A 17,878-nucleotide genomic window follows, 5' to 3' on the forward strand; every position below is an offset into this window, starting at 1 on the left:
TTTTTAAATGCTGCATTATGTTCCATTGCATTAATATACAGGACTTATTGCCAATGGATGGGACATTTCCATTGCTTTGAACTTTTCAGTATTGCAAATAATGAAATATTGAAGTCTCTGCATTTGTTGAATCAATTCCTAGAAGTAGAAATCTTAGTTTTGATAGCTCCCTGGCTACTTCTCTTTCCTTCCACTGTCAAATCCAGTTATTTTCACTTTTGAATTATTGTATTTTTTTTAAAGATTTATTTTATTTATTTGAACGACAAAGTTACAGAGAGAGAGACAGAGAGAGAGAGGTCTTCCATCCACTGGCTCACTCCCCAGATGGCTGCAACGGCCGGAGCTGTGCCAATTCAAAGCCAGGAGCCAGGAGCTTCTTCTGGGTCTCCCATGTGGGTGCAGGGGCCCAAGGATTTGGGCCATCTTCTGCTATATCAGGCCATAGCAGAGTACTGGATTGGAAGAGGAGCAACTGGGACTAGAACCAGTGTCCATATGGCATGCTGGCATTCCAGGCCAGGGCTTTAACCCACTACACCACAGCGCTGGCCTGAATTATTGCATTTTTACACAGACTTTTTTTCTACCCCTCTATACTCTTTTCTAATAGTAATAGAAACTATTTTAATAATCATGTTTACATCCTTTTTTTTTCAGAGATAGGTGTAAGCATATATTTGACATAGAATGTGAAGCTGTAATTCTCATTGTGAAGTCATAGCCTCATTATTTTAAATTACGTAAAATTTATATTTTAAGGAAATTTTCTTAAATTAATCCCATCCTATATGTCATAATCCTAAGATTTCTCTGTGTCGAATTAAATGTAATTAACAAATAACATTTGTCTTAAAGTGCTTTGATATTAGAACTTTGCTTTAAAATATTATTTGGAATGGGAACTTAGAACTTGCACCTTGAAGTCAGGGACAGTGGTTTTCTTATTATAGTTATATCTTGTATACTGTATAGAAGAGTGTCATTTATATTTTTAAAAAATTCTTAATAAATGTCTTCTGTTGCCGGCACTGTGGCTCAATAGGCTAATCCTCCGCCTGCGGCACCAGCACCCTGGGTTCTAGTCCTGGTCGGGGCACCAGATTCTGTCCCGGTTGCCCCTCTTCCAGGCCAGCTCTCTGCTATGGCCTGGGAGTGCAGTGGAGGATGGCCCAAGTGCTTGGGCCCTGTACCCACATGGGAGACCAGGAGAAGCACCTGTCTCCTGGCTTCGGATAAGTGAGGTGTGCAGGCCACAGCGCGCAGGCTGTGGTGGTCATTGGAGGGTGAACCAACGGCAAAAGGAAGACCTTTCTCTCTGTCTCTCTCTCTCACTGTCCACTCTGCCTGTCAAAAAAATAAAAAGAAAAAAAAGAAAGAAATGTCTTTTGTTGATTTTAGTTTGTGCTGTGCAGACTTTAAGTCAGGGCTTGGCAAACTATGGCCCATGATCCCAATCTTGCCCTTCATACCTGTTTCATTCCTGTTTTACTGGAATGTATTCATATACATTCATTTAGGTATTATCTGATTTCCTTTGTGTTATGACAGAATTGAATCGTTGCAACTGTATGTACCTCAAAATTTAAAATGTTAGTCTGTGATTGTTTTCTGGCCCCTCTTTTAAGTTATAAGCGTTTTGGCATGAATACATTTTTCTTTTCTTTTTATAGCACATAGTAATATGTTCTGCCCACACTGTGCATAATTTATGGATTTATTCAATTATATGTATAAGTGTAACTGCAGGAAAATTCCTCAAAGTAATTTTGCCGGGGGATAGTACCTGTGTATGTTAAATTTTGGTAGCTTTTGCCTTCCTTAAAGGATTATATAAATGTATATTTATTTTTTGAAAAGATTTATTTATTTATTTGAAAATCAATGTTACAAGGAGAGAGGAGAAGGAGAGAGAGGTAGAGGGAGAGGTCTTCCATCCGATGGTTCACTCCCCAATTGGCTACAGTGGCCGGAGCTGCACTCTTCCGAAGCCAGGAGCCAGGAGCTTCCTCTGGGTCTCCCATGCGGATGCAGGGGCCAACGACTTGGGCCATCTTCCTCTGCTTTCCCAGGCCATTTTTAACTGCAATATATATATTGTAGTGGTCTCGAACTGGCGCCCATATGAGATGCTGGCACTTCAGGCCAGGGCATTAACTTGCTGTGCCACAGAGCCGGCCCCCCATAAATTTACATTTAAACTACTAATTTTGTGATGGGACCTCTTTCTCTGTAACCTAGCCAACTCAGTGCACTCACACATGTTTTTAAGTGTACCAGTCTGATAGAAGAAAATAATATTGTAGATTTGATTTATATCTCTTTGTATGTGCTAGATTGAACTTTTCATATGTAAAAGTCATTTGTATTTTTCCCTTGAATTGTCTTTCATTGTCCTTCCTATTACTTTCTTTGTCTGTTGTACCCACATATACTATATCCGGAACATTTGTCAAAGATTGATTTAATTCTAATGAGGCCATCACAACAATGAAGCTTATTCCAAAGATGATATATAAGGCTGAAATTATATAGTTATTGGAAGAAAAATTTTCTTAGAGATTCTAGCAAACCACTACCCTTTGTTACTAATTTTCCTGGATAGAATCTGCCGTGTGGTAGTTTGTTTTGTTTTGTTTTTCACTTATTTGAAAAGCAGAGCATATAAGAGAGAATCTTCCACCTGATGGTTCATTCCCCAAATGGCCTCAACAGCTTGCACTAGAGCAGGCCAAAAGTCTGAAACTCAATTTGTGTCTTCACATGAATGGCGTGTACCCAAGTACTTTAACTGTCACTTGTTGCCTCTTGGGGTACACATTAACAGGAAGCCGAAATCAGAATTGGGAGCAGAGCTGAGTCTTGAAACCAGGCACTTAGATATGGGATATGACACCACATGTCTGCCCCTCCATTTGTGTTTGAACAGATGAAAATCACCATTTTCTATTTATCAGTCTTCTACAAGGCATTTTCTAACTTTATGTATTCTATCCCCCAGTCACAATTAAAGAGCAAGCCATACAATTCTCTTTTCCAGCACATCAGATGAGAGTTGGGCAGAGTTGTTAATTAGTACTGTGCTATGACATTGAAAGGGTATGGCATAATTTTTGGATAGTTTTTTAAAATATTTTGTTTCAATTATCTCAAATGATAGTATTTCTTTGTGAGTTCACAGTTAACTTATTTTGTTAAGATTTTATTTATATATATAAGAGGTAGCATTACAGAGAGAGAGAGAGACAGACAGACAGACAGAAATTTCTTCCATCCACTGGTTCACTCCCTAAATGGCTACAATGGCCAGAGCTGGGCTGATCTAAAGCCGGGAGCCAGGATTATCTTCTGGGTCTCTGATGTGAGTGCAAGGGCCCAAGGACTTGGGCCATATTCTACTGCTTTCTCAGGTCATAGCAGAGAGCTGGATCGGAAGAGGAGGAGCTGGGACTCAAACTAGTGCCCATATGGGGTGCAGGCACCTCAGGCGGAGGCCTAGTCTACTGCGCCACAGCCCCCACATTGAACTTCTAAGATTACATAACTCACTGTTGTCTCTCATAAAGTGTTTGTCTTTCCTTTCCTTTTTTGTTCTCAAGGAACTCATTATACAATGACGAATGGAGGTAGCATCAACAGTTCTACACATCTACTGGATCTTTTGGATGAACCAATTCCAGGTGTTGGTACATATGATGATTTCCATACTATTGACTGGGTTCGAGAAAAATGTAAAGACAGAGAAAGACATAGACGGGTAAGTGTTTTTGATACTTTGTATTTATATAATAAGTAATTAAGTTATTTAATAATATAATATAATATTATTATTATATTATTATGATCTCCTGTTGCCAACATATAAGTTACACATTAAAATATACTTAGGTAAATTTTACATTTCATATGTGACTTTTTTTTTCTTTGTGTTTTTGTTGTTGTTATTGATTATTTATATATCATACCTTTCTGGAAAGGATTTGTGGTAGCTTACAAACAGATAAACTCACTAAGTAGACAAAATAGGAAGGAAAAGAAAAAACACATTATAGAAATTTGGGTAAGATCAAGTTAAGTTGAAGATATAAAGACCTGTATGGTTTTTGGCTTTGAGCATGCCTGCAGCTGAGGCAAAAGGGGAAACTTGTTGCATAACTCTTTTTTTTTATTTTTTTTACAGGTAGAGTGGACAGTGAGAGAGAGAGACAGAGAGAAAGGTCTTCCTTTTGCCGTTGGTTCACCCTCCAATGGCCGCCGCGGCCAGCGCACTGCGGCCGGCGCGCCGCGCTGATCCAAAGGCAGGAGCCAGGTGCTTCTCCTGGTCTCCCATGGGGTGCAGGGCCCAAGCACTTGGGCCATCCTCCACTGCACTCCCTGGCCATAGCAGAGAGCTGGCCTGGAAGAGGGGCAACCAGGACTTGAACCCGGTATGCCAGCGCCGCAAGGTGGAGGATTAGCCTAGTGAGCCGCGGCGCCGGCAGCATAACTCTCATAGTTAAAAAAAAGAATAAATGTTCAAGTGAGACAATTTTGTAGAATTTTGCTATGTTCTTTTATACCATTTACCAATCTTAAAATTCTGTGGTATTTTCTCAGGCTGCTCCCAAGTAAGGCTTACTGAGTGTTGAAATGAATCACTAATTCCACTCCTCAACCTCCAAAATGACTTCAACATAAAGTACAATCTTTGGATCCTTTTTGTTGTTGATCATTACTTATGGACATAATGTAATCCAAAATGTACTTTATCAAGAATAATTTCATATAAATAAGTTATAAACTTTCACAATAAGGTGTACATGTCCATGAAAACTGAAATTGGGATTAGATTATGGTGTGTTTTTTTTTTGTGTGTGTGTGTGTGTGTGTGTGTGTGGGAAGTACAACTTCTGAGATTATCCAGGGGATATTTAAACCTTTAAGCATCACTGAAGGAAAACATAGTATGTGAAATCAGTGTGCTTATCCAGTGATTCTTAAACTTTTTGATCTCAGATTCCCTTTAAGCTCTAATAAAACATTTAAGACTCCCTAAGGAGGCCAACGCCATGGCTCAATAGGCTAATCCTCCACCTGCAGCGCTGGCACTCCGGGTTCTAGTCCCGGTCAGGGCGCCAGATTCTGTCCCAGTTGCTCCTCTTCCAGTCCAGCTCTCTGCTGTGACCCAGGAGTGCAGTGGAGGATGGCCCAGGTCCTTGGGCCCTGCTCCTGGCTGCTGGCTCCTGGCTTTGGATCAGCGTGGTGCGCTGGCTGCAGTGGCCATTGTGGGGTGAACCAACAGAAAAGGGAGGACCTTTCTCTCTCTCTCTCTCTCTCTCTCTCTCACACTGTCCACTCTGCCTGTCAAAAAATATATAAATAAAACACTCCCTAAGGAGATTTTATTTATGTAGGTATTATCAGTTGATATTTATCATGCTTAATACTAAAACAGAAATTTAAAACATAATTATTAATGTAAAATAATACAACTTATTATATATTAACATTTTTATAAAACTGACCACATTTTCCAAACTAAAATATATTTAGTAAGAAAATAATTGTGTCAAAATAATATAGCTATATATGAAGTAGCCAAATCACCTGTGTGTTTTAGCTAATCATATCAGTCATCTCTCCCTAGATTGTTAATTTTTTTTTTTTTAGATTTATTTATTTGGAAGACAGAGTTACAGAGCAAGAGAGACAGAGAGATCTTCTATCCAGTGGTTCACTTCCCAGATGACCACAATGCTCAGGGCAGGGCAAGGCTAAAGCCAGAGACTTCATGTGGTCTCCCACTTGGGTAGCAGGAGCCCAAGTATTTGGGCCATATTCCGCCGCCTTCCCAGGTCGTTAGCATGGAACTAGATTGGAAGTGGAGCAGCTGGGACATGAACTAGCACCCATTTTGGATGCTGGCATTGTAGATGGCAGCTTTACCTGCTAAGCCACAACACTGGCCCCCTAGTTAGTTTTTTTTTATTTCAAATGTTTAGTTATTTATTTACATCTGTTTGAGAGGCAGAACAACTGAAAGAGACAAAGATAGAGACTTCTTCCATCTGGTTGGTTCTCTTCAATTAGACCAAGTCAATGAATTTCAAAGCTGTAAGCCATGCTCCAAGGTACTAAAGTACTGAATGGCTTAAAAAAAAAAAGATGTATTTATTTGAAAGGCAGAATGACAGGAAGTGGGGGAGACACACATACACACACACACACTCACACACAAACACACACCTTTCATATGCTGATTCACTCCCCAAATGGCCACAATGGCTGGGGCTAGTGTGGCGCTCTCTAGTGTGGAAGATAGAGATGTAAGTATCTGAGCCATCATCCACTGCATTCCCAGGTGCATTAGCAGGAAACTGGATTGGAAGCTGAATGGCCAGGACTTGAACTGGCACTCCAAGATGAGATGCCAGCATTTCAAGCATTGGCTCAACTGACTGTACAATGTCAGCCCAGGAAAATGGTATTTAAAAGCAACAATTCTAGTAGGACAGAAATTTGGGCTCACAATGGAAAGGTTTAGAATAAGTACATTGTCTAGAGAGGTGAGACTAGCTTTCTTGTATCTTAGTAGAATGAGATCTAGATGGATCAGAATTAGTACTTCCTTGTCAATCCCCAAATTTCTTAATCTGTATTCAGTGGAGAACAATTTTCTTTGGCTTTGCACAGTGGTTAAAGATCCTTTGTACCCTACCAGTGGGACTGGACCTCTCCACACCTGCATATTTTCAGGGATAAGAGTTTTGGAAGTTTCTTTGTCCATATGACTGTTCTATAATGTACTTACAGGAATTTACTATCATTCACTGATCTTACCTTTCAAAGAAAATTGTAATCCACTTAACTGATAGGACTAGGAGATGACATTTCAAACCATGTTGCCTTCCATTAATGAAAAAAATAGATCTGCCAATTAAAGTTTGAATTTGTTTCAATTCCTAACAACCTAAGGTCAGACTTTCTATGATTTGTGGAATTCTTGCACCAAAATCTGAAGGTACTTACTGAATACACAGATCTCTGGGTTAATGCTTATCATCTGGTTATACAGGTATACCAGTATTTTGTCCCCAAATTACCTTTCTTATTATTTAGGTCAGAAAGTACTGTTCTGTGTAGAAAATAAGACAAACTACTAGATTCTAGAATTGTGGCTTCTGTTCTTAGTTTGGAAAATGAAGCATGGACATTTCTTATTTCAGATCAACAGCAAAAAGAAAGAATCAGCATGGGAAATGACAAAAAGCTTGTATGATGCGTGGTCAGGATGGCTAGTAGTAACACTAACAGGATTGGCATCAGGTAAAGAAAAACTTAAAAGCAATCCTTTTTTTTAGTTATAAGAACTGTAAATAGTTCTCTCCTCCCTGACTCAATTCTTTGTATTTCAAGTACTGCTAAATCTTTTTAAAATTATTTTTTTTATTGGATTTTAAAACACATTTGTTTGTTTCCTTTAAAAAAATCTTCTTAAATATAAGACTAGGAGGTAGGAGGCTTCCAAATCTAGTTTTGGCAACTTGATTGATATTAATGGGCTCAACTTCCATATCAAAATGAGTGGTTTTTGAGCAGATAATCAGGAAAATATCTTTTGATTTTAATATCATAATAACTACCACATACTTAGAGACTGTTTAGTATGTGTCATGCACTGTTCTAAAAAGTTCACATGTATATTATGTAAACTTTATGGCAATCCTATGGTATAGATACTGTCGTCATAACCATTGTAAAGATGAGGAGATTGAAACAGAAGAGGAGTTAAGTAACCTGATTTACAGCTAGTAAGTGGCTATGGCAGAACTAGAATCCAAGCCTGCTCCTTTAATCGCCACGCTATACAGAATGGCCACAAAAAGTTACTGTATTTAGAACTTAAATAACTGTTTAGGATCCGAAAACAAATATTAAGGACTGTTGTAATCATTTTCAGTTTCCATCGTGGAAGACTATGTACAGAAGAACATGAAATATTAAAATTTTGTGAAGAATAGAGGGAAGTACTAGTTGCACGCATGAGAATTTTGTGGCTTCTGTGTACATGACCCATTTATTTTTCATCTGACAAGAAGGGCCCAGATTAGACCATAAATTTGTATATTTGTTTATATTCTGCCAGCAAAATAATCTCAGTCTATATGGTTTTCTGTTTTAAGAAAAACTTGCAAATCTGTCACAGTAATTCATGAATACTGTGATTCACAATTTCTAGTGGACATTAAATTTTATTGTGTTATTTAAATTTTGGATGAAAACATACTAGTAAAATTCCTGACTTCCTAACCAGATTTGTGAACCTCCTTCCAAGTAGCCTTGCAAAGATGTTTCAGTGTCATTGAAGCACCTTTTAAAAAAATAAGTTAACTTGAATGATATTGCTGGTTTTAATTCAAAATAACTATTTTACAGAACAACTATTTATAGTTTTAAAAAAATAAACATTTTTTATTACAATTTGAAAATCTGTAATTCATGTAGTAGTCTCAAAATGACCCTTTATTTATAGCAAGTCCTCTGCTGTCTCTACCTCTTGAATCTAGATCATTCTTGACACCCCAAAAATGGATTTATTAATATTTTTACTATCCTGAATATTTTTTTACAGGGGCATTGGCTGGTTTAATAGACATTGCTGCTGATTGGATGACTGACTTGAAGGAGGGCATTTGCCTTAGTGCGTTATGGTACAACCATGAACAGTGTTGTTGGGGATCTAATGAAACAACATTTGAAGAGAGAGATAAATGTCCACAGTGGAAAACATGGGCAGAATTAATCATAGGCCAAGCAGAAGTAAGTCTTGCTTTGTCTCAAGATGAATTAATAATTGATAATAGCAAAGGGTCTCAATCTCACTTAATTACAGAATTAATCACGTATTAGATGAATGTAACCTACATTAAATGAAGAAAAATTAGAATAGAATGGAAAATATGAGGATACATTGCAGCAGGAAAGAAATAGTTCAAGTTGAATATCTCTAATGTGAAAAATGCAAGATCTGAAATGCTCTAAAATCTAAACCTTTATGAGTGCTGATTTAACTCCCAAAGTGGAAAATTGCACACCTGGCCTCATATGAAGGGTTGAAGTCAAAATACAGGCACACTGCAAATATTGTATAAGTTACTTTCAGACCATGTCTATGAGGTGTATGTAAAAAATGAATTTAACAAATATCTTTTTGTTAAAAATATCTCATCATATACGTGCAGATATTTCAAAATAAAAAAAATCTTAAACACTTCCATTACCAAGCATTTTGAATAAGGGATACTTAATCTGTATTATTTCAATTAGTTTTTTGTATTAGTTAACCATGTAGTCATATACAAGTCCATTAGGTTATATTGCAAATACAAGTACGTTTATTGTGAATTGTAGAAAAGAATAAGATCTATGTAAGGTTAATGTGAGTACAATTTTTAAAAACGTTTAACATTATGTAGCTAAGATTAGAAAGTATGAATTATGAAAAAGATGAATAAATAAGCGGTTTTTAAAAAAGTTTGGTGACCAGTGCTGTGATATAGCGAGTTAAACTGCTATCTGTGATGCAGGCATCCCATTTGGACACTGGTTTGTGTCCTGGCTGCTCTACTTCTGATCCAGCTCCCTGCTAGTGCCTCTGGGAAAGCAGTGGAAAATGGCCCAGGTCTTTGGGCCCCTGCACCAATATGGGAGATCTGGATGAAGCCCCTGCCTTTGGTGGCCCAGCCCTGGCTGTTGAGGCCATTTAGGGAGTGAATCAGTAGATAGAAAATTAGTCAGTCAATCTCTCTCTCCCTCTCTCCCTCCATCCCTCTCTCCCTCTCTCCCTCTCTCCCTCTCTCCATCCCTCCATCCCTCTCTCCCTCTCTCCCTCTCCCCCCCATCCCCACCTCTCTGTTCCTCCCTGTAATTCTGTGTTTCAAATAAATAAACAAATCTTTTTAAAAAGTAGGGTTTTTTTTTTTTTTTTTTTTTTTTTTTTTTTTAATTTGAAAGGGAGAGAAACAGAGACCTGCCTTCTGCTGATTCATTCCTGACTCCCACAGAAGTTTGGGTTGGGTCATGCCGAAGTCAGACACCTGGAACCAGTCTTTGTCTCGCATGTGGGTGGTGGGGACCTAAACACATGAGCCTTCACGGGCTACCTCTCAGGGATAGCAGGAAGCCACAGACAGAAGGGGAGCAAGGACTTGAACCCAGACCCTCTAATATGGGGTGTGGATGTCCCAAGCAGCATCTTAACTGCTCTGCCAAATTCTTATCCCTAAAAATAAACCTTTTTTTTTTTTTTTTTGGACAAGCAGAGTGGACAGTGAGAGAGAGAGAGACAGAGAGAAAGGTCTTCCTTTGCCGTTGGTTCACCCTCCAATGGCCGCCGTGGCCAGCACGCTGCGGCCGGCGCACCGCGCTGATCCGATGGCAGGAGCCAGGAGCCAGGTGCTTTTCCTGGTCTCCCATGGGGTGCAGGGCCCAAGCACTTGGGCCATCCTCCACTGCACTCCCTGGCCACAGCAGAGAGCTGACCTGGAGAGGGGCAACCGGGACAGAATCCGGCGCCGCGACTGGGACTAGAACCCAGTGTGCCGGCGCCGCTAGGCGGAGGATTAGCCTAGTGAGCTGCGGCGCCGGCTTAAAAATAAACCTTCTAAATGGATGTATCTTGAAGAAATTCAGAGATTTTGTGGGTTTTTTTTGTATTACAGTATTTAAATGATTATTTTACTACTATGATATTCTGTAATAAAAGAATATTCTAGAACTCACAATGTCATACATATTGTTGCATGGTCATATATGATTATATTCTTAAAATTTTGTAATCTTAGCAAGAATATATTTGCTGACAAGATGGACAGTGTGCTGTTTTTCACTTGTCTTAGTTGAATTGAGTTTAGTGAAATTCAGGAGAAGTACAGCAGAGTGAATTTTGAGTGCCAGTGCAATCTTGTCCCCACCAACTGTTTGCAAAAGGTGGTTTGTGGATAAGCAGAGGTGGACACATTTTTCTTGTAAAAATAAAATGGAAAACTTCTACATGCTTTACCTGGCTTTTCTTTTTTGGCAAGCAGTTGCATTAGAGGTACACTATTAAATTCAAACCCTTGACTTTATTGCTTTTTTAGGGTCCTGGTTCTTACATCATGAACTACATAATGTACATCTTCTGGGCCTTGAGTTTTGCCTTTCTTGCAGTTTCCCTGGTAAAGGTATTTGCTCCATATGCCTGTGGCTCTGGAATTCCAGAGGTAAGCTATGTAATTTTAGTATCATTGAACAGTAATTGTTATAGTGCTTATCTTTTGGGCTTTGAATGAAAAAATATTTTTGGGGAAATTGGGTCATTTGTAATATTCAAAAGCACATTTTCAAACAATATAAACTGATTGTTGATATCATCAAAATTTTTTCCCCATAGTTATTTATCATTTTTATTGTGTAGGCTGATTTCTTTCTCTCCTCTTCCAGTCATTCAGCACATGTCTAAATAAGTTCTTAGAACCCTTAATTAAACATCAAAGGCCAGGAAAAATATCCTGTGGCCTAAAGTTCTTTGATGGATTATTTGATGTTTTCCTCTAATAACCCTGATCTTAATAGTCATCTTCTTTTTTATAATTGTCTTTTGATTAGTTAATGATTCTTGAATTTGGCTATTGTATATTTTTGTATATTTTGAGAAAGCATTTGATATCAGTGTGTCAGTAGTACCAAATTTTGAGTTTTGTTTTCCCATCAACTATAATTTAACAGAAAATTATACTTAGGATTGAACTTGATGTAAATTCCTTTCTTTGCCTTCTTTGTTTTTCTGTCCTTAAATAAATTACTAGTTCTTTTCCTAATACATTTCTTTTTACAAGTAAATTTTATTGATTTTAAAAGCTGTACTAGTTGACATCTCTAAGAATCAATATTGTATAGTATTTACTAATCTTTCATCCTTCGTGATATACAGAAAAGTGATATATGTAATTACAGTACTCCGAGCAGGCAGACAATTATCTAAATATGTTATGCTTATTTTCATAACAAAAGAATTCATATTTGACTGTTCCTGAAATATATTATAACCCTTATAATTAAGTATTGACTTTAACGTGGTTTGATATTTAGATTTTATTCATGAGAATTAGAATCTGATACAGATTTATTATATGTAACATAAAAATTTTTTGGAAAAATGAGTTGTTTCATAGTTTGTCACAAATTTGCAAGATAGTTTTATGAGAAAAACAAGAGAATAACTTAGATTAGTTAGAATATCCTATTTCTTAAAAGAGATTATAAACTGCCTTAATATTTCTTTTGTAGATTAAAACCATTTTGAGTGGATTCATCATCAGAGGTTACTTGGGAAAATGGACTTTAATGATTAAAACCATCACTTTGGTTCTGGCTGTGGCATCAGGTTTGAGTTTAGGAAAAGAAGGTCCCTTGGTCCATGTTGCCTGCTGCTGTGGAAATATCTTTTCCTACCTCTTTCCAAAGTATAGCACAAATGAAGCTAAAAAAAGGGAGGTAAGTGTCTGTGTTTTCTGTTCATATTGACAGACAAATGATCTGTTATGTAGACTTTATGTCAGTGAAGAACTTCTGGGGCAAGTGTTGTGATGCAGCAGTTAAGCCACTGCCCAGTATGCCTGTGTCCTATATTGGCATGTGTGGTTGGTTTGAGTGTGGATGCGTACTTCCATTCTAGATTCCTGCTAATTCAGATCCTGGGCAGCATCAGATTATGGCCCAAGTGGTTTTGTCCCTGCTACCCATGTGGGGGCCCTTATTGAGTTCTGGGCTGCCTGCTCCAGTGCCAGGGCATTTGGGCAGTGAGCAACCAGACAGAAGATCAATCTCTCTTTGTCTTTCAAATAAATAACTCAAAGAAACTTTAAAAATTTTTTTAAATAATTTCCTCATGTCAACATTGTATTTTACTCTGTACTTTTTGGGTAAATGCTGTATTCAGATTAAAAATTTCATTTGACATTAGTTTGTGTTTCTTTTTTTGGATAATCTCTAACATCTTTTTAGAATTCCTTTCCAGAGCTACTCAATTACTCCTATATGATATTATTTATTTACTTTTTTCTAAATGATCTAATATTTATTAGTTATTTGATCAGAGAAGTTCATACTGGAGTTTTTCTGGAGTCCCATGCTATGTCTTAGACTGTAGGCTCCAAAACCTTGATTTCTGATACTGACCAGGTTTGTCCAGGAGATAGACCTGCAGCTGGATCAGCCAGAGTGCTATGAAAGGACCCTGTCCTTCGTGATAGGGCCTTGTGGGTGAGAGATACTGATGTAGGCATGGAAGGAAGAGCTGGATATCTCATCCTTATCAGGAAAAGTGTGCAGTTTTAGTATTATTTCATCTATGTTATAGGCTTCAGAGTGAGTGCGAAGTGTGAGCTGAGGCTGCCAGCTCTCCACCCAAGAATCTTGCAAGGAGAAATCACTTGTAGGACTCTCTCTGGAGATAGAGATAGAGTCCTATGCCCAGTTGGTAGGACATTGGGACTGAGGAGGAAGGGAGCTTTGAAAATCTGAAAGCACAGGCCAAAATGAAAAAGAGTTGGCAGACAGTCTCAGCGAAGTCTTGATGGGAAGGATCTGGCTTGGTTGCATTAGTGATTGCTGCTGCTGCTTCCTCAGAATCATCTGTTTCCAAATTATGCGTTTATTGCTGATCTCAGTAGAATGAGTTTCAAACTAGTTCCTACAGGAGATTTTTCTCTGAGCTCATGATCTGGCTAAAACAAATTCTCTAGCTCTTCCTGCTGTTGGTGGGTGAATGCAGTGCATTCTTGACCCTGCCTCTGCATTGTGTATTTGACTTAATCCTGTGCTATCAAATACATGCCGGAATCACTCATGTTGATGAAAATGTGTGGCTGAGGAGTCTCAAAGAGCATTCTATTTATCCAAGGGTAGCTGGATTCTGTGGTGTCAAGTTCATGTTGGAATCATTGATGTTTGGGGTGGGGATTCTCTAGAGCCATTGAGTTTCATCAGGATTTTTTAAATTGGGGATGGAAGGCCTCTCCTGAGTCCCCGTTGATGTGTCTTTCTCTGGAGATGCAGTTCCTTCAGTGTATTGCCCGTATATTTTAGAGAAGCTTTGCATGGTTTACTTAGTACCCATTGGGTTTCAGTTGAATGTTGCAAAGATCTTTCCATTTGTTTTCACATAGCCTTATGTACTTTTTCTTTTCTGACATGTTTTCCAAGCATAGTGTTTTTGCTTTTACTTATCAACAGTATTCTATCTTCACAGTTGGGAAATCTTAATTGCTGTGTTTTGCTTCTGAAGGTAGTATCTAATGCCAGTGGAAGTGGTGTGTGATATGTAGAAAGCTGTCCAGCACCAGGGGGACGTTCTAAGGACATTTAAGAACTCCTGAAGTTTAAATCAGCAGTTCACATTAAAAGAAGGATGCAGGAAATCCTCTTTATTCAGCTGTTTAAGGCAGTTTTCTTTACTGTTCTTTTTTAAAATATTTATTTATTTATTTATTTGGAAGTCAAAGTTACAAAGAGAGAGGAAGAGACACAGAGAGAGAGAGAGCTCTTGCATCCACTGGTTCACTCCCCAAATGGCCACAACAGCCAGAGCTGGGCCAGGCTGAAGTCATGAGCCAGGAGCTTCTTCTAGGTCTCCCACATGGATGCAGGAGTCCAAGCACTTGGCCCATTTTCCTCTGTTTCCTGGGCACATTAGCAGGAAGCTGGATCAGAACAGGAGCAACCAGGACACTAATTCGCATCCATATGGGATGCTGGCATTGTGGGTGGGGCTTTATGCGCTATGCCCCCACACTGGCCCCCTGCTGTTGTTTCCTCAGACTAGGCTGAGATCTTCTAGGAGATATTTAAACTTTACATATATTTTTATAGGCTTTCCTTGATGTTTTTTGATTGTTCTGGGTTTTCTAGAAGAAAATGAGCTCCTAAAGTTTTCCAAATTAGTTCTAGACTTCAGGAGCCCAATCCTGGGGCTGGCATTTTGGCATAATGGGTAAAGCCACCACCTGCAGTGCCAGCATCTCATTTGGATGCCAGTTAGTGTCCTAGTTGTTCCTGTTTTGATCCAGTTCCCTGCTAATGTGCTTGGAAAAAGCAGCAGAGGATGGCCCAGGTGTTTGGACCCAGGCACCCAGATGGGAGACTGGATGAAGCTCCTGGTTCGTGGCTTTGGCCTGATTCAGTCCTGGCTGTTGTGAACATTAGGGGCGTGAACCAGCAGATGCAAGAGGATCTCTCCCTTCCCACCTTATAACTCTTTTAAAACAAATAAATATTTTTTTTTTATTTTATGCTGAACACTTCAGAACCTCACAGTTCCATTTCTGAACAATTGTGATTCCAATATGTTACTGTGAAACAAAAATAGCCTTCATTATTGACTACTGACTGTGTACATGGTACTGTGGCAGGTACTTTACATGCATGTAGAAATTTAATTTCATAATCTGATAACAAGATATTATTATTCTCATTTATAGAATAGGAAATCAGGGCTTAAAATGACTCACCAAAAGATCTCAGAGGTGGTTAGTTGCAGCATATATATTAAAACTCATTTTTCTCTGACTTCAAAATCTGCTCTTTACTGTATAAAGTTCTTTACTGTATAAAACTACTACAGCTGTGTGGGTGTATTTTTTTGTAAGTTATAAATAAAACCTAAAAGTATCATACTAGAGCACAGCAAGTTATTGGCCAAGATAGAGCTATAGTATTTACTTTCCCAGTTCAATTCTTTTCTTTCTGTTGAAACACTATGGATAAATTGTAAGTTAAAAATGTAGTTTATTAGAAAATGTTACAGAAATTAACTTAATCCACCTACTTTGTAATGTGCACACTGTGTGGTCATTAGTTAATGTTATGGCATTGTTATTCTTTGACTGTAGTATATAAATGCAAGATTTCATTTGTTAGTTGAAAGCATTAAGGCCCCATATTTTAGCTTGCTTCCAGTGCCTACTTCTTTGACGTATTTAAAGTAAGTGCTTCTTAGTTAACGTTTGGAACGGATTCAATTGTGTGTGAGTTGTGGATACATAATATTAGCTTGATTATAAAATTCTGTTGTATCAACATGTAGACTTAGAACTTTAAATAAATGTGTTGTATGCAATCCTATTATTAGAAAAAAATGGAAGTTAAAGTTGTTTCCTTTCCTCCCCCCAAACAAGCAGAATCCTTATTTCTGTAGTCAGGTACAGTTTAATTAAAACAAATACCAGTTACTTTGTGACTTACTAAATTTTATATAGTGCTTACTGAATGCCAAGTACTGTTCTAAGCACTTTATGTGCATTTACTCAATCTTTATGAACTTGGTGATAACATATCTCCATTTTAGAGAAGAGGAAGCTGAGGTACATAGTGTAAGCCATATAACTAGTAAGTGGCAGAACCAGAATTTGCAACCCAGTAGCCTGACTATGTAGTTCATGGTCTTAATCGTTTACAACTTAATTTTTATTATTTCTAATTTCTCTTCAAGAAATACAAACATTTGCTATTTGAGAAAATGCTTTAGGTAGCCTCAGATGTTTGCCTGGTTTAAAGTATTGAAAGGATTAAAGACTCTAGAAAAATAGTTAGAAATAAGTGCCCAGTGAAATTATATTTGTGGTTGATGCTAGACTGCTGGCAGTGGTTGAGGGATAGACTATGGAGTTAGAGAACAGAAGAGTGTGTGGTTGATTTTTCTTTTAATTTTACTTTAGGGATTCTGGTTGATGAAGCTCACTTGAAGAGCTGTGATTTGTATTTCTAGAATGAGACTCTGTATATTGACAACAGCATATTTTCAGAGGGTTTAGGGTAGTGAAAATACAAAGTTTGAATAGGTTTTAATTCTCTGAAAATCTTTCTAGTATTTGGAATAGAGTAATTATTAATGGTGAAGGAGTATGCTCTAAAATCTGAAGAAATGATATCCTATTTAAATAAGTAAACAAAATTGTCCCCCAAATCTCAGTTAATACTCTCTGCTCTTGTCCAGATAAACATAACATCTTGAAAGCTGCTTGTGCTCTAGGAGCCTCCCTTTCTTTACATTCTGTTCACATTAGTATGCCTGGCTCAAATGTCTTTTGACTGAATAGTGAGTGTATGAATGACCTTTCAGTTGAAAGCAGAAGAGTAAAAATATTTTTAAAAGAAATGAATATTTGCCCTTTGCTTGGGGAGGAGGGAGACATGTAAGTTAAATTTAGAAGAGACATTTGGAAAATTCAAACAATATTAAGGATATTTATTTTATATACCTGACTTTACAAGAAAATATGAAATAAGCCACATCCTCTTTCTAGGTGCTATCAGCTGCCTCTGCTGCAGGTGTTTCTGTAGCTTTTGGTGCCCCGATTGGAGGAGTTCTTTTTAGTCTGGAGGAGGTAGGTCAAAAGTTACAGCAGTTAAAACTATACATAATTATTACAAATATATTTTGGCACATGTTTCAGTTTTATAGCTAATTTAATAGGTTCATACTTTTTGTTAGTCTTTTCAAATTTTATATAAAATTTTTCACTAATTTTTATATAAAAAACTGCTACATGTATTTTTTACCTGGAGAAAAAAATTTAAATCTATTATTCATGTGTAAATATTAGTAGTTCTTTAAAATTTAACTTTACATTGTGACATATTTAAGAGGTTTTGAACTTATTTAAGAGAATACTTTTAAAACAGTCTACATGTATTGGCTAAAATAATAGCCTGTGATTTTATTTTTTTATATTTTAATTCTAAATTGTCTTGTAAACTTTTTATGAGTATGGTTATTTCTGATACCATTATTGACATTTAAGGAAATCATTTTAGTTGCTTCAGTAGAATAATTTGGTTTTGAGTTTTCATTGATGTG

At 37.5% G+C, this 17,878-nt stretch overlaps 1 protein-coding gene across 12 annotated transcripts in view; it reads left to right on the forward strand.

Moving 5' to 3' along the window:
- Positions 1-17,878, forward strand: part of CLCN3 (chloride voltage-gated channel 3) — a 91,213-nt gene that overhangs the window by 51,926 nt on the left and 21,409 nt on the right. For 7 of the 12 annotated variants that reach the window (XM_008273874.4, XM_008273897.4, XM_070067762.1 and 4 more), the window contains 6 exons: positions 3,600-3,757; positions 7,206-7,305; positions 8,612-8,799; positions 11,121-11,243; positions 12,310-12,516; positions 17,325-17,405. In XM_008273874.4, the coding sequence (XP_008272096.1) occupies positions 3,600-3,757; positions 7,206-7,305; positions 8,612-8,799; positions 11,121-11,243; positions 12,310-12,516; positions 17,325-17,405 (857 nt within the window). Of the gene's footprint in view, positions 1-3,599; positions 3,758-7,205; positions 7,306-7,939; positions 8,800-11,120; positions 11,244-12,309; positions 12,517-17,324; positions 17,406-17,878 lie in introns of all 12 variants that reach the window. The other 5 variants (XM_070067771.1, XM_070067765.1, XM_070067774.1 and 2 more) reach the window with 1 other exon arrangement.

Source organism: Oryctolagus cuniculus, chromosome 2, assembly GCF_964237555.1.
Source record: "Oryctolagus cuniculus chromosome 2, mOryCun1.1, whole genome shotgun sequence".
In the NCBI taxonomy this organism is placed as follows: domain Eukaryota; kingdom Metazoa; phylum Chordata; class Mammalia; order Lagomorpha; family Leporidae; genus Oryctolagus; species Oryctolagus cuniculus.